Raw genomic sequence first — 25,225 nt, 5'->3', positions numbered from 1 at the left:
GAAATGACTGTAGTAAATGGAGCTCTGAAGCACTTTCCCACCCCTTTATGGTATTGCCTGGGGAGTGGCTGTTCTTATGGAGAGCCATGGAGCATCTTTCTCACTGTTGATCATTGCTACCAGTTGTGACCAGAATAAGGGTGGAGCACTGTAGTACCTTCCAACCCCTCACACCTTCCAACCCCAGCCAGTAACATGTGAGGGCAGCTGCTCTGCATGATGAGCACAACCCTGTGTGTGGTGCCTGCAAGCCAGGAGACACAGCCTTACAAAAGTATGCCTAAGTGGGAAAGTCTGGCTGTTGCCTTGAATGGGTAGGTTAATTGAGCTTTTTGTATGGTTAAAGTTTTCTCCTGAGATGAAGGTTTTAAAGGATGAGTGAGCATATGTGGGTTTCCAGGGTTGATTAGATCAATCATAGATTTCAGAATTACTCTTTTTCTGTTACATTTTAATTTGTTAGCAAAAGAAGTTATTGCCTGCCTTGTAGTTTGGGGGTGGGGAGATGGGAACTGTCCTAAATAGCTCTGAACTTTTGCTTCATTGAGAACTAAATCAGAGTTGCAGTGAAATGCTGATTTCCTGAAAGCCTAAACTAAAGCTGCTGCTTTACATTTTTCTTTCCTCACCACCCCATGTCTTTATTAATACATGGAAGAACCTATTTAAAAAAAAATCCACGCTAATTGTCACTTAAATGGTTTGTTAAATTAGTTTGTGCTTGTTGCACAGGTAACTCCTCTTGCTGCACTACGGAATACCAGTAAAGGGATATGTACCACCGCCTGCACTCCTTTTTAGTTTATTGTGTTGTGGCATTTGTTTCAAATGTGGATATACCCTAGTAGCTCTATTGATTCTTCCCGCCAAATGATTGATTATGTGAGATGTCTTTATTAAAAATGGCAACAGTTACATGAAATTACAGTAACCTGTTGTGAATTACTTGGTTTTACTTTCTGTATTTCACAAATTTGAATTTTTGTGCACCCCTGCATGCACTTGTTCTCCCTTCCCTAGGCATCTGAATGTGGTTTTCATTTTGTGCTTAGGAACCGGAGGGTTATGGTCTCCAGAATTATGATGATTCTGCTGCCAGCACTTTCTTCTTGGTTTTCCAATTTTTGTATTGTTTTCATCTGTTGTTATAGCACCGTGTCTGCATTTGGGAGAGTAGGATGTAACTACTCTAAGATTGTGGACTGTTTTTTGTTCTGTGATTCAACTAGCAGGGGTGTACTCATCATGTTAACACCACAGCCCAAACGTTTTACCACTTCAGTTCTGAGTTCCAAATACTTTGGTAACGAGTCTGGACATCCAGTTTTATATGTCAGCTTCCTGCATCCCATCAATTTACATCACGGCTTCTTTCTGATACCACTTTTCCAAATAGTACTGCCAGCATTAGAAATGTTCATTTTGCTTATAACAGATCGATAGCTATAACAATGTACAAAAGTTGATAGACAAAAGAGTGACATTTAACCATATAAAAGAAATATATGAATAAGCCCACATTTAACCTGGCAACTTGCTTTCTGTACACTGCACAGGGCTTCAGGTTTTGTTTTAATGTTGTGCTGGCAAATATTTTTAATGTAAAATGTCTAGTCAGTTCAAAAATGGGTTTATTTCAAACTTTTTTTCTTTTGCTTTGTAGGAAAAACATCAGATAGGGGTCCGTTTCCACTATATGGCAGAGACCCAGGACTACCAGGTTGTCAAGTAAGTGTGGTGATCATTGAAAAGAAGTTGAATTATCTTCATTCAGTAGTTAGTTGAATTGACTTGGACATTTCAGGCTAATAGTTCTTACCTAAGACAGAAATGAATGTCAAGGTCTAATAGCACTGGCTTGAATTGTACTTTGTGAGATCTAGTGCTGTCCAACTGCCTCACAAACCTTTTGTGTGTATGTTTGAGGTGAGTTGAGTGCTTGTGAAAGGGGAACTGTTCCACAGTTCTGAAGACTCAAGTCCTTTATTTAACAAAAGAATGGATATATATACTATGAGTGCTATATATTTGGCACCTTGCTTCCCCTTTGCTTTACCCCTTTCCTAGATTGGATCATCTTGGGCTAAGCCCTTTCAATTTTTGGCCTCCTTGCCAGCTGGTGTGATTTATTTCATGTAGGCCACCAAACCATGAACTTCCAACAACTACTGACTTAGCTGGATTTGAATAGTAATCTGGAGGACTGAGCCCCTGTATATAAAAACCCCATCCCTTCAGTCTTCTGGTTTTTTTTCCTCCCTGTGCCTTTGTGTATTCTTCTGCCAATGTGCTTTCATCCTGACCTGTAACTACTCAGGTTTTCCAGTCTTGGACCAAGTTTTTCAAAAGTGGCTAGTGATTTTTGGGTGCTGCTGTTTGCGGGATCTCTAACTTCAGATTTCAGAAAATGCTGATCATTCACTACCCCAAATTAGGACATTTTAAGGCCTTTCAAGGTGTGAACCCAGAAACAGAGGTGCTCAGAATCACTTGTCTGAAAATCTCACCCTTCTTTTTTTCTTGAGCAGACAACTAGTCAGGCCAAATTGTCAGTCAGGGTGGAATGTGCACTCATTGAGTCCACCAGATTAATTTTCATTTGTGACTCAAGTTACAATTTGAAGTCAGTTTTCTAGATGTGAAATGTTGGTAGTGTACATAATACAGTGCATTAGCAAACTCTCCTATTTCTTCTGTTTAAAGTTAATGCTCCTTAAGGCAGATAATATCCTCAGATTTCTACATTTTTTCACCAACATAATCCTGTGTTATTTTTTATAATAAATGGTTTTAGTAATGTTTAAAATAAGTTGTAAGCTGCAAGCGTATTTCCATTTCAGTGTCAATATGTTCATTTTAGATAAACCTTTTTTTTTCCAGATGTAGCTCATAGCCAGAACAATTTATAAAACAAAATGTGTTAGTCCTTTTCTTAAATATGTACATTTTTTAAACTACACTTTGACAGTACTCCTGAATTTATGGTGAAAACCAAATGTTGTTTTGCCAACATTTTTAAATAACTAGTGTATTACATGTCTAGTGCTAGGAGAGAATTTAAATTTGTGATTATTTATTTTCAGTGGGGAAAATATATTCTTATTTCCAGTAAACATTCTAGTCACTTTGAACTAGTGTTTTCAGGAATGTCTAACCTTGGAAAAACTTAGCTCTTGGATTTGACACTTGTCCAAGTCTCTAAATAGTAGTTTGTAAGGCGTGAAAAGGCAGCACCATGTGGCAATACTGATTGTAGCACGGCTTCTCCTATTAAGTAAGGGTCATCTTGATTCCTCTACTCCTTCTCTTCTCTACGACACAGATGTTGCAAACAAAGACCCATTTGTATCTGTACTGCGAAGCTCTTATTAATATTCGGTCTCCCAAAAAGAACCAGTACCTCTTTAAATGCGAGTTATGGACTTCACGTTATTGCTAGTCTAGACAGTGGTAGATTGTATTAACATTATTAGTGGTGTTCAAACAAGTCAGTATGTGCAATATTTAAATATAATAATTTAAATTTGACATTATTTTGGAAGCAGGCTAATTTACTGATTACTTTCATTTGTGCTAATTTTTTATATTGCAGAACAGGTTTATAATCAAATTATATAAAACTGTTTGGTTCCGCAGTGGTAAGAGGTTAACTTTGCTTGTAGTTTTGCTTCAAAGAAATTGGTTTTGTATGCCCATTTTTTAGTGACGCCAGTTCTCTATTTTATTTTAATTTCTGTTGATGAAACTATTTTGAAACCAAAAGCTTCTTTATTCTAATCTTTTTTTATTTTGTTTTGTTAAAAGATTTTCCTGGGATTTCCCAATCTCTTTGTCTCCCACCATCCCCTTTTCAGAAGTTGTAAATAAATGGGAAAAATAGTTTTTAGTAGATGAGATTCCTCTGTTTTAGTTTTGATCTCAGTTGTCTTTTTTAAAGTTTTGTTTTGTTTTTACTTTACAAATATAAGATTTCTTAATGTTTACAGGGGGCTTAGAATTAAGATACTGTAAAATCTGTTGATTTAATTATTTTCAGTGAAGTTCTGTGACAGACCACAACTTGTGCTTTAACTTAAACTTCTCTTCAAGGTACATAATACAATATCTCTTATGTTATAATTGATCATCTTGCTGATTTAGATGTGGTGCTGTGTGACATGGATCTCTGTAGAGACCTGTTTGTAACTCAACATTGTGGTTACAATGATAACTGGTGAAAGTGATGTGGAAATGTGGTGGGGTTTTTATTTGACTTCTTATTAGTTGAATTGGGACCTGAATGAGAATTTTCTAGCAGAATTAGTAATGTGAAATGTATAATACGTTTAGTACCATTTTCAGGAGTGCCTCAGTTTCATTCTCAAAAGAGACTTATGCACTTAAGTTCCTAAGTCTTATTGAAGGTTAGTGGAACTTAAGCTCTTAAGTCCCTATGTCACTTAGGCTCTTTTGAAAATTTTACTGTAAATCTTCAAAGGCATTTTTTATTTATCTTTGTAAAACTTTTAATGCACTAAAATGTATATGCTGCATGTTTAAACACATAGAAAACTATTAAGAAATAATTATAAATATATTGAAATTACTCAATAGGGAGCTTGAGTTTTCAAAGTTACTTTTAGCAAAAAGTTTTTCGGATGCTTTTCTGCTCCCTCTTTGAGTATTAAGCTTTTGGGGCCAATTACTTTTTGTTTTTTAGCCCAATCCTGCAAAAACACATGTAAATAACTTTGTTCATGTGAGTTGTTGTTTCATCTCAGCGGCACCATTCATGTGTAAAATTATTTACTTACATAAACGTTTTGTAATATCAGACCCTTCATTTTTATCCCATGTAGCGTGAAGAATGCCAGTACTTAATGCCCAGTAGGCAGTTTTCCTGAATTATGGTGCAGCCTACTACAGTTTTCCAGTTTATCACAAAAACTATTCCCGCAAACCAAACAAGCTTTGTGTGCGGCTTCTGGTATTTTAACCCATAGAAAATTGGATTGTCCAGATGTTTAATGACCTGATTCTGCTTCCCTCCTTTTGGCTTCAATGCATTTTGCCTCCTACCTCTGGATCCTTGGTATGTCCTGCACCTTTCTGTCTCTTACAGCTTCTCTCCTTTGGAAAATGCAAACCCTCAAGGAGACACCTAGTAAGATGGTCGAATTGAGCCGTAACCAAACCAGTGATTGTCATTGTTTTTTAGAAGAAATCCAGAAATTGTGATCTACTAATAGAATAAAGTGCTATGCTAGGCCACTTTATAAAAACACCGTATTTGGTGTCCCTTTAAATTGGGTTTATGTTTATATTTTTCTATGTGGAATCACACTATCAATTTAAGTTTTGTGGGTTTTTTTAATTGTTTCTCTGTAAACCTTAAAGAGTGCTTTATTTTGAAATGAGTTCTTGTAAATAAGGGAAAGTGCCTCTTTTCATCAAGTTTATATGTTATAAGACTGAAAACTAGATGTTCTGTTAGTGAAATGAACAGAGATTACGTTTCACATTTTGAATTGTGAATGCATGGCTGGATTTTAACCAGGTTCATGAAAGTATCTGGAGATCAGCGCACATATATTTAACCATTCAGATTTTAGTTTTTATACTAAGCAATCAAATCTGCATTATCTTTAAAATGCACCCTAGGTAAATAGGGAGGTCATAAACAATGTAACTGTATGTTAAGGTTCACAGCTATGGTTGGATTAAATCTTAATTATATAGTAACATTTTGTACATATAGGAAAATAATATATTAAATGCTCTACTTTGGTGAATCCAGACAATCACGAAGGAATAATGGAACGTAGTGGTGGATTTTTTGAAGTGTAGATGTATATCCCTTTTAGTCTGTATTGAATGCTATCCAGACTTTGAATTATTACCATGATGTAATAAAGTAGTTTTAAAAAAAACCAAACCTGAAGTGTAATAAATAGTAGACAAGATCTGAACAGAATGAAGAGAGAAAATCAGCAATATCTCAGTTTAAAATGTAACATGTTTATGAACAGCTCGGTTGTCTTGATGTACTAAATAATTCTATAAATTGTATGTGCAGATGTAGACAAGACATTCTAGTTCTTATTATAAAATACACTAAGAGAATTAAATTGATGATAGCCGTATAAATCTATGAAACATGGTTGTTGAAAGATACAATTATGTGGAAGTATCTACATGCTGTGATGGACTAATTACATTTTACTCAATTAGTGTAAAATATTGTATTGTAAAATATTTTATGCTGTAGTGATAGATGGATTTTTAACACATTTGTGGCTGTTAGTATTTTATAAGTATTGTGGCTATTGCTAATAACGATGTTTGTTCGAGAATCTCTGTTTTGGATCAATAAAAAAAGAAGAAAAAATCAGTAGCAAAAATAACAGTATTTCCAGTAATATGCTACACCAGTTTAATGACCCATCAGTTATGCTATTGCCATGAAGCTAATGTGAGGTGACTCATTTAGCAGCATATTATTACATCATTTGAGCATGATGTAAGGCACATCAGGCATTATTAAATTAGCCAGAGTTTTACAATATGTCAGTAACATTTTATGCACATTAATAGCATAGTTAGTGTTACTTATGGGAATTTATCTCAAGCAAATATATTTAAGGTAGATTTTTACACTGTTATTTTTTTCTCACTTTCATTTTATTCCTATGGTGTAAATATTATTATACAGGGTTTGGGAATTTTTTTGTTTAACAGGGATAGAATGTACACTACAAGGGAATGCTAAATGCAGGTCTGAGTGCTGCTTTGGAATATGTTTTATAGTTCATAAAATCACTTTAAATATAGCGCTTATTTGGCTTGTCCCTTGAAGGAGAATTTAGCTGGCTTTTCATTCTCTGTAAAACTCAGATTGACCCAATGGATCATCCTCCAACTTTGCTACATTTTAATATGCAAACATCCTCCTCATCTGGATCCCAGTCATAAGGAGGTTGGAGTGTAAGCTCACGGTTCATTCAGGCTGGAGGATATTATAACTAAATAGAAAATAGAATATAAGCACTAGCTATTGGAGCTCATCCACTCAGATTTTTCTTCTGTTCTCTATAGGAAATTGACGGCGTTTCTGATAACCAGGTTAGCATAATTCAATTCAGAATTTAATGTGAGATTTTAAAAGGTTACATCTTCTTGCCTAAAACTTTGATCAGAGCAGTGAGAGTAAAATCCAGATATCTGTAGGAGTGCAGTTGCATTGACCTTCTTGTTATAAATGTCCCACAAAACAAACAAGTCACTTTTATTTTGTGCCACAACTTTTAAAAAGGATTATTTTGAGTAAAGAGAGTATAAGAAAATAGAAGTTAAGGATGCCTTTTGTGTCAATTTCTTGGGCAGTTTGTCATTTTAATTACGTTGGCAGCAGCAACCCAGATTTGATTACAAAGCAGATTGCTTTGCATAGTCGGTATTTAGCTCTTTGAAAACTTCAGTGGGATTTTTTTAGCGGAGCAGGCAGAGTGCAGATCTTGGAAGCATTCCTTACTAAGTTTTGCTCAGGTGTTTTGGGAACTCTGTTATACATGGGGGAGGAGGAGGATGGAGGAGAAAAATCCAATATGTACAGATACTCCAGAAAGTGAGAGCACCACCAATCTTCTGTCAGGTGGAAAGGAAAGTAAGACTGAAAGAAAGAAGCAGCTCGGAAATAATAGTCCTGGGAGTGGGAAAAGATCTGAGAATGCAGCCTCCTCAGAGGGACACAGTTTCTACATCCTTTCACCCAGTTCAGTTTTCTGTCCCCTATGATGAGTTTATAGTTCAGTCACTGAAAAATGAAGTTTGGGGTTGACCAAAACAATCTGTAAATTTGACTAATAGTTTTGGATTAAAAAAAGAAAGGGAAAACTTTTTAAAAAGTCAAAACTTTTCATTCTTCTTCGAGTAGTGTTGCTATGGGTGCTCCACTGTAGGTGTATCTATGTCCCATCCCTGTACTGCTGATCAGAGAACTTTGGTAGCAGTGTCAATTGGGCCTGCACATGTGCTGTCTCTCCTCATGCTGTGCCAGGAGACTAGCCAGGCATGCGTGGGTAAAGGTCCGCAGTTCCTTCTCAACCAACCCTGGCTAGAGATGGAGCCCTTAACTGTACTTTAGGAGATGGTTAAGTCTCCTTTTCAGTTGTTAATCTTTAGCTTTTAGAAACCCTTTAGCCGCCTTTTGACTTTTATTTGGCCAGGCCTTAAAAGCAGCAATGAAAAAAAGAAAGAAAAGACTTTTTTCTTGTCGACCCCCAGTAGGGAGGTCCCACCTGGACAAGGGTATGCCCCATTCTCCATGCTTCAAGAAGTGTCACACTTGCAGCGAGGTGATTTCAGTTGCAGACAAACACTCCCAGCGCATTCACTGCCTCGGTGAGTGGCACATCCAACAGTAGTGTTCCCTCTCCCAGCAGCTCTGACAGAATCCTACAAGGATAGAGCACTCCACCAGAAAATCATCTTTATGGAGGAGGCTCTCTGACCTCAGCCCTTTGGCAAGTGTGAGTCTTCCCCTCAACCTTCAACTTTGCAGACTCCTCTCACACATCAAAAAAGAGAGCGGGAAGTCCTCTCAGCAAGCCCAGGGATAGCCGAAGCGATCACCATCTCGCTCGGTATCCTCAGCACCACCAGCACTGAGAACATCTGGCACCTGCATCTCGTGGCGACCGTCGGTGTCCGGTACTGTTGATAGCCCCACAGAACGTTTGGGGCACCGAATCTTCAGTACAAAAGGACACGGACAAACACCCTAAGGCGCTCCTGGTATGCAAGCTGTCATCTGTACTGACGGTGGCATATCCCCATCCGACACTGGACAGATCGGTCCAGGCGAGGTCCCCATCTCCCCCAGCACTGCCACCGACACTGGGATGCTCGGTATTGGCAGAATTCCATCAGACCAGTGGCTGTGTTGGAAGCTCCTTATTCTCTCCCCTTTGGTACCGCATGGCACCGAGCCATGGCCGATCAAGGGGTATTTCCCCACAATCATGCCCTTCCAATGTTGAGTGAAGGATCGGACAATGAGCCTGACTGGGTTTCTCTCTACTCCTCCCAATCTCCATGTGGGACCCAATATTAACAGTGTCTAGGAACCTACCACCATATGGCACCGCCGCCACCTTGGTATGCACCTCCACCAGGCCCTATACCAGCGCAGTGGCCATATTGAGACCCCTGGGTGCGCATTGCCAGCCTTCCTTGAGGGCACCGAGCATCCCCCAAGAACCTCCCAGGCATGCCCCCCTGGCTACAGCGTCACAGGTCTCAGAACCCCAAGAAGTGGAGGAGCAATTGGTGGACACAGAGGAGGTGGTCACACCCAAGGCCATAGCCTCTTCTTCATCGGACAAAGTGATCATGCCATCACCACTTTCCATGGTGGATGATTTCTGCTTGTTCCAAGAGCTGGCAAAGAGAGTGGCAGACACCCTCCGCATACCATTGGCGAAGTTATGCACCTTCAGCTTATCAATATCCTCCATGTCTCAACTACCTCCGAAATCACTGTCCCAATCAATGATGCCATCGTAGATCCAGCTAAGATGGTATGGCAAACCCCAACTTTGGTGGCGCCAATGTGCAAGCGGGTGGATAAGAATATGATGTCCCCACAAACAAACGAATCAGAGTTCCTATTTACCCACCCAATTCCATTGTGGTGGACACTGTGAACTCTCATGGCCGACAATACCACTCTAAGAGGACACCCTACGACAAAGATTGGAAGCGTTTTTGATCTCTTTGGTAGGAAGAAGTATTCCTCTGCCACCTTATGGTTTTGAATAGCCAATTACTAGGTACTCACAGTGAAATATGACTACACAAATTACAATAAATTACAAGACTTTATTGATAAACTGCCGGAGAGCTCCCAGGATTCCTTCAATGCCATCATCCAGGAAGGGCAACTGGTGGCAAAAACAGCTTTGCAGTCAGCCCTCGACACCACCAATACAGCTGCCAGGACCATCTCTAAGGATGTGGTGATGAGATAGGTGTTGCAGCTCCACCTCTTGGGTTTTCTGAAGGAGATGTAGATCACAGTGGAGGACCTCCCCTTTGAAGGGGTAAAGCTCTTTGCCAAGAAAACTGACATCTCTCTCCACTCCTTGAAGGATTCCAGGGCCACTCTCAGGTCACTGGGAATCTACACACTGGGGCAAGAGAGACACTTTAGCCCTCAGTAACAACAGAGGCCTTATTCATCTGAATTCCCGTCACAACGTCACTATGGAAATGATGGCATCAGAGGAAAAAAGGAAAGGTCTCAAAATAAAAGCATTCTGGTTTCCAGTCCTTGACTCAACCACCTGCCCCATAGCATCACTTTTGACGGGCAGATCGAGGCGCTGTGAGACCACTCCCCACTATATTACCTGTGACCACGCACCCATTTGGCCACCATTTGGCAATGTTCTGCAGTGCCTGGGAGTGCATAACATCAGACAAATGAGTCCTAGAGATTGTCAGATCTGGATATTACATCCACTTCACCTCCCTACCCTTTCCACAACACCCTTTCCCATCCCTCTTCAGGGACCCTTTTCATGAGAGTCTACTATGGCAGGAGATAGATCAACTCCTGCAGTTAGGAGCCATAGAACCAGTACCTCAGCATCTATGAGGCAAGGGGTTCTACTCTCATTCTACTTAATACCCAAAAGGAAAGGAGGTTGGAGACCCATCCTGGACCTCAGAGCTCTCAACGAGTTTGTCAAAGCTCAGAAGTTCAAGATGGTCACCCTGTCGATGATCATTCCATCCCTGGAACAGGGAGATTGGCTTTAGGCCCTTGACCTATGAGATGCCTGCTTTCACGTCTCAGTATTATTGGCTCACAGACATTTCCTCAGGTTCAGTCTGGGGCACGACCACTACCAATACAGGATCCTCCCCTGCGGACTTTCGTCGGCTCCAAGAATATTTTCCAAAGTTCTCTCAGTGGTGGCCACCCATCTATGATCTCAAGGGATAATGATCTACCCTTACCTGGACAATTGTCTCCTTAGAGCTCAGTCACTTCAGGAGGCTCATCAAGCCACCAAAGACATGATATGCTTGTATGTGGAGCTGGGCCTGCAGATCAATTCCCATAAGTCGACCCTCACACCAGTGCAATGCCCAGAATTCATAGGGGCTGACCTAGATGTGCTACAGGCCAAAGCCTTCCTACCCCGGGACAGGTTTCTGTTCCTGGTATCGCTTATAGACGCTGCTCAATGCAGCCCTCAAGTGACAGCCAGAATCTGCATCCAGCTCCTGGGGCATGATTCCACATGCCAGACTTCACATGTGATGCTTACAGCCATGGTTCAGCTCAGTTTACAGAACAGGGACAGTCTGAACAAAGCCCTGTCACTACCTACCAGAATCAAGAACTCCCTGGACTCGTGGAAGAAACCGGCCAATGCATGCAAAGGGATCCCCTTCTTACAGGTGCCACCTTCGTCACTCCTTACCACAGATGCATCCCTTATAGGATGGGAGTGTGCATTTAAACAGTCTCACAACCCAAGTAAAATGGTCACTTGCAGAAATCTCCCTGCACATCAATCTCCTCGAGCTGAGAGCAGTCAGGAACACTTGTGCCAATTTCCTCTTGCTGGTAACACGATCACATATAAAGGTCCTGACAAACAAAATAACATGTATTGTATCAACCACCAGGGAGGAGCCAGATCACCCTTTCTATGCACGGAGGCAATTAAACTATGGAACTGGTACATCTCTCACAACATCACCTTATCCCCAACTCACCTCCCAGGCACTCAGAATGTGGTAGCGGAGAAGCTTCAGTTGCACATTCCTGCATGACCACGAGAGGGAGATGCACCCATCAGTACTTCACATCTTGTTTGCGTGGTGGGGAACACCATCCATAGATCTGTTTGCCACTTACCAGAACAAGAAGTGTCCACGTTACTGTTCCAGGGTGGGTATCGGACAGCATTCTCTGGGCGATGCTCTCCTCCTCCCATGGGACAAGGGCCTTCTTTATGTCTTCCCTCCATTTCCTCTTCTGCTGAAGGTGCTAAAAATAAAGAGGGACGGAGCTTACATAATTTTGATTGCTCCCGTGTGGCTGAGACAGACTTCGTACCCTTACCAGATGCAGCTCACGATGTGCCCACCGATCTTCCGTCCGTCCACTCCACACCTTCTCTCTCAGGACAAAGGATGTACCATACATCCCAACTTGGGGATGCTTCTACTCAGTGCATGGCTCCTACGTGGTTCCAGCACCTAGAAAGCTCATGCTCAAAGGAAGTGCAAGAGGTTTTATTAAACAGTAGAAAGTCCTGCACGTGATGCACTTACCTGCAGAAATAGTCCAGGTTCAAGATTTGGTGTATGGCCCAACAAATCTCTCCAGTGTCAGCAACTCTTCCATGTATTTTGAAATATGCCCTGACACCTAAAAGATTGGTGAAATGCTGTAATAGCTGTTCAGTGGACTCCAATCTGTAGAGGGATCCCCAGTGCTTTTGCATGCAACCACTAAAAGGTTTCTTAAGGGAATAGCAAACCTCTTCCCTCAACTTTGATTTCCTGCCCCCTTGTGGGATCTAAACCTAGTGTTGAAAGGGCTTACTAGGCCTCCCTTTGAACCTATGGCTACCTGTCACTAGCATATCTATAGATGAAAACGATCTTTCTGGTTGCAATTATCTTGGCTAGAATAGGGGAAATAGCAGCTCTGATGGTGCATCATCCATAGGCAGTATTCTTCCCCGACAGGGTTACACACTGGCTGCATCCCAGGTTCATCCCTGAAGTGATCTCCTTTCACATGAATCAGTCTAGCCACCTTCTACCCCAAGCCTCACTGAGACAATAGGGAGCCCATATTGCATACCGTAGACATTAGGAGAACCCTTGCATTCTACCTAGATAGGACAAAAGCCTTCAGGAAGTCCCCTAGACTATTTCTCATTATGGCAGAAAGATATAAGGGCTCAGCGATATCAGCCCAAAGACTATCCAAGTGGGTCTTAAATTGCACCAGACCAAGTGTCGGCGACCTATGGCATGCATGCCAAAGACCACGCGAGCTGATTGTTAATGGCACGCTGCTGCCTGCCGGGTCCCAGCCACCGGCCCCGCTCAGCCCGCTGCTGAACTTAGGCCAGGACCCCGGCAGGCAGCAGCGTGCCCTTAAAAATCCTGCCTGCCCCAGCTCGCTCTTCTCCACCCTGCCCCCGCGGGAGGGTGAAGAAGCTTGGTCCTGCCAGCTGCTGCTGCAGAGCACGCAAACTCCCCCCCACCCCGCCTCTTCCCCCAGCATTCTGGGTTCCTGCCCCTCCTCCTCTCTCTCCCTGCCACCAATCAGCTGATGGCCCCTGCAGGGGAGGGGGAGTAGCGGTGCCGCAGTGCGCTTGCTGCTCCGGGGAGGAGGCGGAGAAGAGGTGGGGATGGGGCCGTGGGGAAGGGGGGTGGAATCAGGGCATAACCCCTCCAGCCCGCTGCCGTGAGCCGCTCAGGTCAAGAGGCTGGGAGCACCCCCATGACCCCAGCCCACACCCCCAGCCCTCTGCCCTGACCCCTACATCCCCAGCCCTCTGCCCTGACCCCTGCACCCCCCACGACCCCAGCCCTGACTCCAGCACCCCCCACACATACCCAGCCCCCTCAGACCCCCTGCCCTGACTCCTGCACCCTCCTCAGACCCCCTGCCCTGACTCCTGCACCCTCCTCACACACCCCTAGCCCCCTGCCCTGACTCCTGAACTCCTCCACACATACTCAGCCCCCTCACACCCCATATGCTGACTCTTGCACCCCAACCCCCCACATTCCCACCTGCACCCCTTGCACCAAATGGGAGCGGCCCAGGTAAGCGCTCCACCCCCAAATCTCCTGCCCCAACCCTGAGCCCCCTCCCTCATTCTAGCTCCTGGCCAGACCCTACACCCCAACCCCCAGCCTGCTCCTTCACCCCAAGCCCTGTGCTCAGTGCACTCCCACCCTCAGCTCAGTGCAGAGAGAGAGGAAGAGAATGGGCTAGAACCAGGGAGAAGGTAGATACCCACTCTATATGGGCAGGGCCGGGATCCCAGACCAGCAGCGGGCTGAGCAGGGCAGGCAGCCTGGACCCTGGCTGGCAGGAGCCGGCAGACGGAACCCCAGACTGGCAGTGGGCTGAGTGGCAGCAGGCTGAGCTGCTCAGCCCACTGCCGGTCTGGGGTCCTGGCTGCCAGCCCCGCTCAGCCTGCTGCCGGTCTGGGGTTCTGGCTGCCAGCCCCTTGCTAGCCAGGGTCCTGGCCGCAGGCCCCGCTCGGCCTGCTGCCGGACTAGGTGAACGGAACCCCAGGCTGGCAGCGGGCTGGCAGTGTAAGATCAGCATTTTAATTTAATTTTAAATGAAGCTTCTTAAACATTTTGAAAACCTTGTTTACTTTACATACGACAATAGTTTAGTTATATAATATACAGACTTATAGAGAGAGACCTTCTAAAAAACGTTAAAATGTATTACTGGCACGCGAAACCTTAAATTAAAGTGAATAAATGAAGACTCGGCACACCACTTCTGAAAGGTTGCCGACCCCTGCACCAGACAGTGCTACCAAATCCGTAACCTGATCCCTCTGGACTTGATCTGTACACATTCCACGAGATCAATCTCCTCATCTGTTGCCTTTCTCAAGGACATTTCCATCTCAGTGATCTGCGGAGTGGCAACGTGGGTGTCAGTCCACACCTTCGAAGAACATTATCCAGTCACAGGGGACTCTGCCTCTGATGCCATCTTTGGCTCCCCAGTACTATCATCTGGGACTAACCCGACTCCGAAGTCTCAGCTCTCCAAGGAGGGGGTACTACTTGGGAGTCATCTACGGTGGGGCACCCATAGGGACACTACTCGAAGAATCAGTTACTCCTCTTGTGCAGTAACTATGATTCTTCGATGTGTGTCCCTGTATGGGTGCTCCACTACCCATTGTCCTCCCTTCTACTTCAGAGTTCTCCCTGTGACTCTGTAGTAGAGAAGGAACTGAGGATGGTTAGCCCACGAGTGCTGGCTAGCCTTGTGGCACAGCACAAGCAGAGACCGTGCATGTGCAGGCCCAACAGACACTGCTACCGAAGTTCTCCGATCAGCAGCGCAGGGATGCAGACACACCAATAATGGAGCACCCATAGGGGGACACATCTCAAAGAACAGTTGTTACTGCACAAGGTGAGTAACTTTTTCTTTTGATATTTTAGAAATAAAACATTTTTACTTCATTTCAAAATGACATTTTGTTTAATAGTTTAGGTAGATTTATTTAAAAAACAAGGCAATAAAAAATAAAACAAAAATTGTTTTGAGTAGAACAAAACATTTAGCTTGACCTGACACAGAAATGTTTTGGGTTTTTTTGATTGTTACCAAGCTGAAAAATTACTTATTCACTCAGCTCTAATAGTACTTTGTAAAAATAACTATTCATGAAGAATTGCTAAGGAAATACTTGGAAAATTTGGAATTACACTACTTGGCTTACTTATCTTGACATCATTCTTTGTTTGTTAAGGAAATTAGCTAAACCGTTTTCTGAAACACTATCAATTTATTTTTGAAAAGTCAGGCTGAACTAGAGGGGACCAGTGTACTGGAGGAATAATCATTTAGAGGATAACTATGAGAAATAACACAAGCTCAAAGAAAACTCGCAATAAAAACTATTTTTCCATAGAAATACAAAATTAGTAGATGAGCAGAATGCATATGATCTATAGATTTTAGTAAAACATTAGATACATACTGTGTTTCATGAAATCTTATCCTCAAACTAATTCAGGCTTGCTTGGATTTATACATTGTCATAAAACTAAAAACTGTTGAAAAATTGAGGAACAAGAGAACAATGAGAAACAAGAAACGCTGTTTCAAACTCTGGGAGTTTTTTGTGGCGTTCTCCAGTGATTTATTGAATACAGTCTTAGTATTTTTTAAAGAACTGGAAGAAAGAGTAAGCAGTATGTTAATGAAATTTGGAGATAATATGAAAATTGGGAGGTGAGAACACAGAAAATTCAGTGAGATTTACTCACATAAATGGAAAATACAAGCTCATACATTTGAGAAAACAACATCTGAAACATACATGCTTTATAAGTAGAAGAAATATGAGAAGCAAAAAAGGTGAAAGAGATGCAGGTGATTGTGGACAGCAAGTTAGATCTAATTTTTGCCATGTTGATGATCAGCAAAGGTGATGCTTAAAATGAACTGAATGATAGGAGGGAAGAAAATTCGCAACACACCTCTGTTTAAAATGTGCTTATGGACAATTTTATTGCCCTGATATAATTCAGTCTTCTCTAAACTTGTATGTGAACTTCTGAAAAAGTTGTTGTAGGCTATGTCTATACTACTGCTTATGTTGGTATAATTTATGCTGCTCAGGGATGTGAATAAGCCATGCCTCTGAGTGACGTAAGTTACAATGACCTAACCGCCAGTGTGGACAGTGCTGTGTCAGCGGGGGAGCATCTCCTTTCATCATAGCTGATGCCGTTCATTGGGGGTGGTTTAATGGAGAGCTCTCTCCTGTCAGCTTAGAGTGACTACGCGAGAGAGCTTACAGCAGTGCAGCTGCGCCTCCATAAGCTCTCTAGAGTAGCTATACCCTTGGTCTGCAAATGCACAGACATCATGTAACAGGGCAGAGGGGTTATAATCCGATAGAGCTTTGGCACAGTTGCACCTGGAATACTTTGTTCATTCTTGGGCAACTCGTAACATTGACATAAGAACTACTGTACCAGAACACACTAGTGTTTGTCTGATCCAGTATTCTGTCTCTGACTGTAGAGCAGTGGTGGGCCCATCAGGGTAATCCGCTGGCTGGCTGCCAGACAGTTTGTTTACATGTGCTGTTCCCAGCCAATGGGAGCTGCGGGAAGTGGTGGCCAGCCCGTCCCTGTGGCCCGCTTGTACCTGTGTGACACCCAGTCTCAATAGCTGGTTGTGAAGGGCCCATTCAGGGAAATGGGCCATCAGGGAAAACAATAGGCCCTAGGAGAAGCTTATCCCCCACTTGGTAAACCTTCTTATGGATGTTTGTCAGCCTGTAAGCAATGGCTGGTTTGACTCTGCAAGGCCATGTGACCATACCAGATGTCTCTGGACTCCATTTTGGGTACTTGTATTTTTCCACAACTGCGCTGGGAACTGTTTTTTGAACAAAGGATTCCCACCATATGCTAAAGCTATATAAGGCAGGGAGTGGCATTATCTCTTATTGTTAACTCCCCCACAACTGAACACCTAAGAGAAACTCTGAAAGAAAAGGACTTGAAACTGGGGTGGGGAGCCCAAGCTGCAATTCCAGTGCAGTTTGTGCCTTGATACAAGCAGGCTTAAAGATTCTCATCAGTCAGGGTGAGAGATTATTAATTCAAATTCTAGTTTGCGTTTTTGTTTATTTACGAGGTAATCTTCTTTGATCTGTTTGCTATCACTTATAATCACTTAAAATCTTTCTCTTTGTAGTTGATAAACTTTGTTTTATGTTTTAACCTAAACCAGTGTGCCTGTAAGTGAAGTGTCTGGGGAAAAATCTGAGCTTGGTTTAACACAATCATATTTTGCATGTTCCTCTCCACATTGAGGAAGAGGCGAACTGGGTAATAAACTCATACTGGTCAGGGTTTCTATCAGGGCAAGATGGTACAGCTCTGGGGTCCTACGCTGGGGGGCTCAGGGTTATTTTGGCTGTAGCCTCTCAATTCTTGGTTCATGCAATGGCTGGTCAGCCTGCATATAACTGCAGCTGAATGTGTCCCTGCCCGTGTGTATGCTGGTGGAAGTGTAGGACTGGAAGCAATCTATAGCATGTCACAGCAACACAGTGCTGAGAGGGAGCCCAGACTGGTGAGTCAGAGGGTTAAGTGGCACCCTGCGGGGAACCCATCACAAGTACCCAATCTACCTTCTCTATCACATTGATTATTTCATGTACCTCTGTCATGTATTCCTTCTTAGTTATTTTCTCTCTATACGGTCCAAAACTTCTCAGTCTCTCCTCAAAGGAATTCTATCCTTTGCGTTGCCTGTCTCTGACCTCCTCCAGTCTCTTCTGTGTCTTTATTGAGAGAGGTGACTAAAACATCATTCTAGGTGAAAGGCATGCCATCAGCTCATATGGCATTATAGTATTATCAGAAAGATAAACTATAATGAGTTGAGAGAAGGGCAACAGGAGCAAATAGTGGGGCTGAAGAGTGACTTAAAGAAGATTAAACCAATGGAAACAAATTTTAGTCAGTGTGCCAAACTGTTCCTTGGACTTCCGTTTAAGATTAATCATGCAGAAAATCATATGGCGCATGCATTGAACCTGTCTCCGCCTGTTCAAAACAGGTGCTGTTAAGTCAGACAAATGTTGGCACTGTGATTCAGCATGTGCTGACTTAACCTGTGTGCTCTGGGAGTGCTCCTGTACCCAGATATTTTGGGCAGAATTTAATTGGAGACTTAATTTTTTCCTATCAAATACAATTGTGTTACAAGCCAAACATAGGTTTCAGAGGAACAGCCGTGTTAGTCTGTATTCGCAAAAAGAAAAGGAGTACTTGTGGCACCTTAGAGACTAACCAATTTATTTGAGCATGAGCTTTCGTGAGCTACTGAGCTGTAGCTCACGAAAGCTCATGCTCAAATAAATTGGTTAGTCTCTAAGGTGCCACAAGTAAGCCAAACATATAATTTTAAGCCTAATAGACATTAACTGGAAGCTGAATAAATCTGAAAAATTTTGGCAGAGCACTAATAATTGCTAAAAGACTAGCGCTACAAAAATGGAAAACCAAAAAACGACCAACAATTGAAAACTGGCTCATAGACATCGTAAGCTTGGCCACCATAAAAGGAATTGTATACTGTAACAGAAATACTCAAGAAAAATTCTCAGAGATGGGATGCTTTGCTGGAAGTATCTGAACAATCCTATAAAATGCATTCTCCCACCTGCCCTGCCTCTCTAGCCACTTCCTTCCCTTCCTGATTCTATCCCCCTCCTCTGAATTTTGTTTCTATTATTTATCTTATTTTAATAATTTTACTTTAACGAGCTAGATTTTTATAAACAAATTTTGTTTGTAAATTGTGTAATAAAATATAAATCAGTTATTTGTATCCATATTTTATGTAATTAAATATTTCAAGGTTAAGTAGCAACTGGTTAATATATTCTGAGAAGCTTAGGTCTTATGAGAATTTTATGTATAGTTTCTTTTTTCTGTGTATATGTGTGTGTGTGTGTATATATAAAGTTACTGGGGGGGAAATGCTAAATACGTATAGCCCCCCGCATCCCGACCCCACTCCCTGGCAGGAGTGCTTGGAGATGGGGGCTGCAGGTGGAAGGGGTCGGGAGGGCCCCCATTTGCTCTGCACATCTCTAATTTCTTGAATACTAAGACCACCAATAACACAATGGATTCTCTTAAGTAAAATTTATATCTAAATATACAATAAACAAACATGAGAAATATCTGAGATAAAGTATAATATACACACTGCAAAAATGTATATGTATACATACCCTTTATATTATACACAGAAAATTTAAAAAAAAAAAAAAGAGTATGTACTTTAAAGGCTACCTGTATCTCCAGATTTTTTTTATTTCAATTTTTTCAAAGTGAATTCAGTGCCAGAGAAAGATACTAATCTATGACAGCATTGGACACTGAAGTTCTTTATCCGTAGAGCAGGTATTAGATAATCAGTTTCCCCACCCACCCTTGTTTCAGCAATATGTCTTAACTTGGATGGACCTCTTCTAAAGGGTGAGAGGATTACTAATGTTCCATGTTTTCTTCATTGGTGATTTTGCTAACACTACAATCGGTGCTAGTTACAAAGTTTTGTGTGTAATGTGGCACTAGGAATTTGATTGAGACCACAATATCTATTCAAATTCAAGCCAATTTTGAGTAAAAATGTACCCCCAAAAAAAATCAGAGAACCCCCCAAAATTGTGCGTTTGTGCATATGTTTTTTTTAAAAAACACTAATATAACTTTAAAAGCTGAGAAATTAATTTAGTTTTGTTTTGTAAATTTTTGCCTTTTAATCTTCTTTTGGCTGACACCTTTTATATCTGGTGTCAGGCCAAAGAACAGTGTTACATGTATGCTGTAAATCCCTGAAAAATGGGTTTTATAATGGAAAGTCTGACACAACATTAAGTGAAGCAGTGATTCTGGCTTCTGCCAGATGATACTCCTTAATAAAGGTTTATGTATTTTAGGCCCCTCTGAATCTGGAAACCAAGTTTTATTTTGTTTTATATTATGCACGCTGTTAATCATCTCTTAATTGTGACTTATTAGAGGAGAATTCTTCTGCCAATAGCACAAAAGTGGCTCTTGTTTTTTAGCTGAGATAAAGAGCCCGCTCATAGGCATAACATTTAAGAAAGTAAAGATGTACTTGCTTAGAGGCAAGGTTTTCTGAAGCAAGAGGTGACCACCTGAAGTTAATCAGGGAAGACATCCCTGAGAGGAGTGGGTAGCAGGTGTTATAAATTAGACATAGGGGAAGGAGGACTACTATTTATAAAAGGGGAGCATTTCTGTGAGGAATCATTTTGAATGTCTTAAGGAAAGAGGCAGACAAAAAATAAATAACTCTTTTCTCACCTTTTCTTTAGATGGGGTTGAAGCATTTGAAAACTTTTCTGAATGCAGTATTGTCATCTTTGAATTTATGGCTCTGCTTAGTTGGAGATTGGTTATGAATATTCCATAAAACAAATGTATGCTTGATGGTATAGATAGGTTACAGCGGGCTGTTTACGGAAGTAAGAGCCCTGTCTGTTGGTAAGTGTAATAGAGAGAGCAGAACATAACCTTGTCTTGCCAAATAGTGTGAATATCAGTGCTATTTCACAAGCTTTACACAGCGCATCCCAGAACTTCTGGTTCCTGCAGCTTACGCTGACCGCAGTTGTTTCCCTTTCACTTGTCTGGCAACTGGGCCAGGAAGATCAGCATAATTACCTGGAGCTCCCTTCCCTGGAATTAACTGAAGGATGCTTCAGCTACCATGCTTCTTCTTTTCTACCCTGCATAAGCCCCCATTTACTTGCCTCCCACACCCAAAAAATAAGGCTGGTTAAGAGGAGGTACCACCACTCCACCCCTTATTTCTTTGAGGTGCAGCTGGCTGGTTTGCTATTCTGAGATTTTTAGAAAATTGCAAATAGTCCATTCTGGTGACTATTGTTAGAGGATAAAGTTTTGTGCAGGCAACCCATTTCTTATAAAATGTCAACTCGACTGAGTTAGGGGAGAGTGCAGCTCCAAACCAGTATCCTGAAAAAGCTGAATGGAAGCAAAGGGCTAGTTGAGTACTCTGATAATACCAATAGGGGAACCAAACTATCCAACTCATACTTGCTTGTGTAACCATCCTAAAAGATCGTTCAAGAGCATGGGTCGTAGCCTGGGATGAGGAAGGGTGATAGACATTCGATCAAGCTATTCTAGACTGAAATAACGTTTGTACTTGGGAATCTGACCATAATCTGTATATTAGGACTGGGATGCAAATATAATTTTATTATTGGGCTTTTCACCTTTTGTCTAGTATTTAATCCTGAATAGCCCAAGAGCCTGCTGGAATACTATAAGGATTATAAGGTGGATAGAGAGCTGGCTAGATTGTCGGGCTCAACAGGAAGTGATCAACAGCTTGATGTCTAGTTGGCAGCTGGTGTCAAGCAGAGTGCCCCAGGGGCTGGTCCTGGGGCTGGTTTTGTTCAACATCTTTATTAATTATCTGGATGATGGGATTAATTGCACCCTCAGCAAGTTCGCAGATGACACTAGGCTTGGGGGAGAGGTAGATACAATGGAGGGTAGGGATAGGGTCCAGAGTGACCTAGGCAAATTGGAGGATTGGGCCAAAAGAAATCTGATGCGGTTCAACAAGGACAAGTGCACAGTTCTACACTTAGGAAGGAAGAATCCCATGTACTGCTACAGGCTGGGGACTGACTGGCTAAGCAGCAGTTCTGCCAAAAAGGACCGGGGGATCACAGTGGATGAGAGGCTGGATATGAGTTGTCAGAGTGCCCTTGTTTCCAAGAAGGCCAATGGCATATTGGGCTGTATTAGTAGGAGCATTGCCAGGAAATTGAGGGAAGTGATTATTCCCCTCTATTCGGCACTGCTGAGGCCACACCTGGAGTATTGCATCCAGTTTTGGTCCCCGCACTACAGAAGGGATGTGGACAAATTGGAGAGAGTCAAGTGGAGGGCAACGAAAATGATTAGGGGGCTGGGGCACATGACTTACAAGGAGAGGCTGAGGGAACTGGGGTTATTTAGTCTGCAGAAGAGAAGAGTGAGGGGGGGATATGATAGCAGCCTTCAGTTACTTGAAGGGGGGTTCTAAAGAGGTTGGAGCTAGGCTGTTCTCAGTGGTGGCAGATGGCAGAACAAGAAGCAATGGTCTCAAGTTGCAGTGAGGGAGGTCTAGGTTGGATATTAGAAAACACTATTTCACTAGGAGGGTGGTGAAACACTGGAATAGGTTACCTATGGAGGTGGTGGAATCTCCATCCTCAGAGGTTTTTAAGGCCTGGCTTGACAAAGCCTTGGCAGGGATGATTTAGTTGGTGTTGGTCCTGTTTTGAGCAGGGGATTGGACTAGATGACCTCTTGAGGTTTCTTCCAACTCTAATATTCCATGATTCTGTGATAACAATGAACCTGGCATCAAAACACTTTAGGATAGTTGGTTATTCAGCTATATGTACAGCTTTAAAAGTGAAAACGTACATGATTAGCCTTTAAAAGGCTAACCGTTATTTGGTCCATTAATCAGATAAATTTCTGCTTATATACACCTCTACCCCGATATAATGCGGTCCTCGGGAGGCAAAAAAATCTTACCACATTATAGGTGAAACCATGTTGTATCGAACTTGCTTTGGCTCCCCTGCTCCTTGTCTCCTGACCGCCCCCTCCAGAGACCCTCCCGTCCCTAATCACCCCCAGGACCCCAACCCCCTGCTCCCTGTCGCCTGACTGCCCTGTCCCCTATCCACACCCCTGCCCCCTGACAGGCACTCACCGACAGCGGCGGGAAGCGGAGCAACGTGGCCCCAGCCCACTCCACTCCGACAGCTCCCAGCCACGGCACTCTGCTTCCCGCCGCCAGTGAGTGCAGAGAAGTTGGGGAAAGGACACCCCGCGCACACACCTGCGGCGGGAAGTAGAGCCAGCCCCAGCCACTCTGCTTTCCTTGCCCCAGCCCGAGCTGTGTCGCTTGGGGGGTGGGGGGATTGGGGAAACGTCCCGCACTCACTGGCAGCGGGAAGCGGAGCGCCGCGGTTGGGAGCTGGCAGAGTGGAGCAGACTGGGGCTGGGCTGCTCTGCTTCCGCCGCTGCTGGTGGGTGCGGGGAGAATCCCTTCCCCCAAGCCCCCTCCCCTGAGTGACATGGCTGGGGCCGGGGTGAGGGAAGCGGAGTTGGCTGCTCCCAGTCCCCCGCTAATCACCTGGGACACTCTGGGCCTGCGGGGGCCCCCAAAAGTGCCCCCCACAGCTCCTGCCTCCCAGACCCTGGGCGGGGGGAGGCTCTGCCCCTGACTGCCCCCCGAGACCCTCTGCCCCTTATCCAACCTCTCAGCCCCGGCCCGGCACCGTTTACACGGCTCTCAGAGCAGCGTGCTGGAGCCAGACATGCTAAAGCGCTGATCCGCCGAAGCACACAGCCCCGCCCCCCAGAGCGCTGCTTTACCATGTTATATCCTAATTCGTGTTATATCGGGGTAGAGGTGTACTTGTATGAGGTGAACTGAAAAATATTATTTCTTTTGTTTATCATTTTTACAGTTCAAATATTTGTAATAAAAAATAATAATGTAAAGTGTGCCGTGTACACTTTGTGTTCTGTCTGGTAATTGAAATCAATATATTTGAAAATGTAGGGAAACATCCAAAAATATTTAATAAATTTCAGTTGGTATTCTATTGTTTAAGAGTGTGATGAATCACGATTAATTTTTTTGAGTTAATCACATGAGTTAACTGCGATTAATCAACAGCCCAAGTGCAAACCTTTTTCTTTTCCTCCCTTCATCCCCATTTCTTTTAAAAAAACAAAACATGAGTGCTATACAAATGATGTTGTCAGAATCCAGTCCTGGTGTGATTTGAGCCATCACTACTTTGAACCCAGTATGAGTGAACGTTTGGAAGGGGTTGGAGATCTTCCTCTTAGTTGTTTTTGGGGAGAAGAAGCAGCACCTCAATTCTAAAAACATACAACATAGTTCGGTGGTTCTGCATTTTAAAATATGATTGTGCTAAAGATACAGAGCATGTAAGTTGATGCAAAGATAGAGCTTGAGATAGTATGTTGGTATAGTTACACTCTGAGTTTTAAAACACTAAAACTCAGCTGGGAGAAAAGCTGTATTATAATTACAAAGTCAGCTTCTCATGCCCACATCTCATAATCATAAAGAAAAGCAGGTTACCCAAAAATTAAAAAGTAGGATGAGTACCCCTTCAGCTGCTCCTCTCCTGACACATCTCAGTTCTGTATAATGCTCCCTCTTTGTATAATCATGCAAAGGAAAAAGCTCAAATTATTCCTTTCATAATGTAGCAAAAAGATTCAAGGGGTGGGGGGCTGTAATCACAGTATTTAGTAATTCCCAGAATTCAGTATGCAAAGCAAAAATACCTCACCCTGGGGGATGAGCAAAAGACAAGCTGAGCCAGCAAAACCTCGGGGATCGGACACCAACATCAGCAGGATTCTGCTTCTAGAAGCCTGTAACAGCATTTGTAGTCTTACCACTTAGGGTACCAGTGCAGAAAACCAACCATCACCGTGGAGAGAGGGAGGTATTCATTTAAAAATAACTCTATTGATTGGATGCTTTCAAGTAACTTAAATACTGAATAAACACAAACACATTATGCCTCCCTTCCCATATTTATTTCCACCCCCACCCCCTGAAAAAAGTCTTTTGATTTGGATTCTTCTAAAAGCTACTTACTGTGATATTTCCATCTTTCTTCCCCTTCCCTCCTTCCCCCACCCTTTCTTTGGAATAGAAATATCCACAATAGCATGTTCTGCTTGGGTTTACATATTGAGTAGGCAGCTGATACAGTACTGAAAAAAGCTTTAGTATAAAGAGCGGAGGAGGAATATGTTGAAATCTCAGTATTTCTCAGTGTTAATGTTAATT

The 25,225-nt window shown here is 42.8% G+C and overlaps 1 protein-coding gene and 1 long non-coding RNA gene across 14 annotated transcripts in view; one reads left to right on the top strand and one right to left on the bottom strand.

The window, feature by feature from the left end:
- Nucleotides 1-25,225, top strand: part of TCF12 (transcription factor 12) — a 288,403-nt gene that overhangs the window by 187,825 nt on the left and 75,353 nt on the right. For all 10 annotated transcript variants that reach the window (XM_048865834.2, XM_048865832.2, XM_048865833.2 and 7 more), the window contains one exon: nucleotides 1,664-1,728. In XM_048865834.2, coding sequence (XP_048721791.1) covers nucleotides 1,664-1,728 — 65 coding nt within the window. The remainder of the gene's footprint in view (nucleotides 1-1,663; nucleotides 1,729-25,225) is intronic.
- On the bottom strand, nucleotides 9,880-25,070 carry LOC125643367 (uncharacterized). Of its 4 annotated transcripts, none has more exons than XR_012670233.1 (5): nucleotides 25,031-25,070; nucleotides 12,119-12,427; nucleotides 11,912-12,043; nucleotides 11,379-11,641; nucleotides 9,880-10,166 (listed from the first exon to the last, which is right to left on the bottom strand). It is a non-coding gene; the product is annotated as an uncharacterized LOC125643367 (long non-coding RNA). The 4 variants fall into 4 exon arrangements; XR_007358694.2 differs by having other exon boundaries at nucleotides 12,331-12,427; XR_012670232.1 differs by having other exon boundaries at nucleotides 11,912-12,427.

Source organism: Caretta caretta, chromosome 10, assembly GCF_965140235.1.
Source record: "Caretta caretta isolate rCarCar2 chromosome 10, rCarCar1.hap1, whole genome shotgun sequence".
In the NCBI taxonomy this organism is placed as follows: domain Eukaryota; kingdom Metazoa; phylum Chordata; order Testudines; family Cheloniidae; genus Caretta; species Caretta caretta.
The sequence above is the reverse complement of the archived record's forward strand: the minus strand, read 5'-3'. Positions and strand labels throughout refer to the sequence as shown.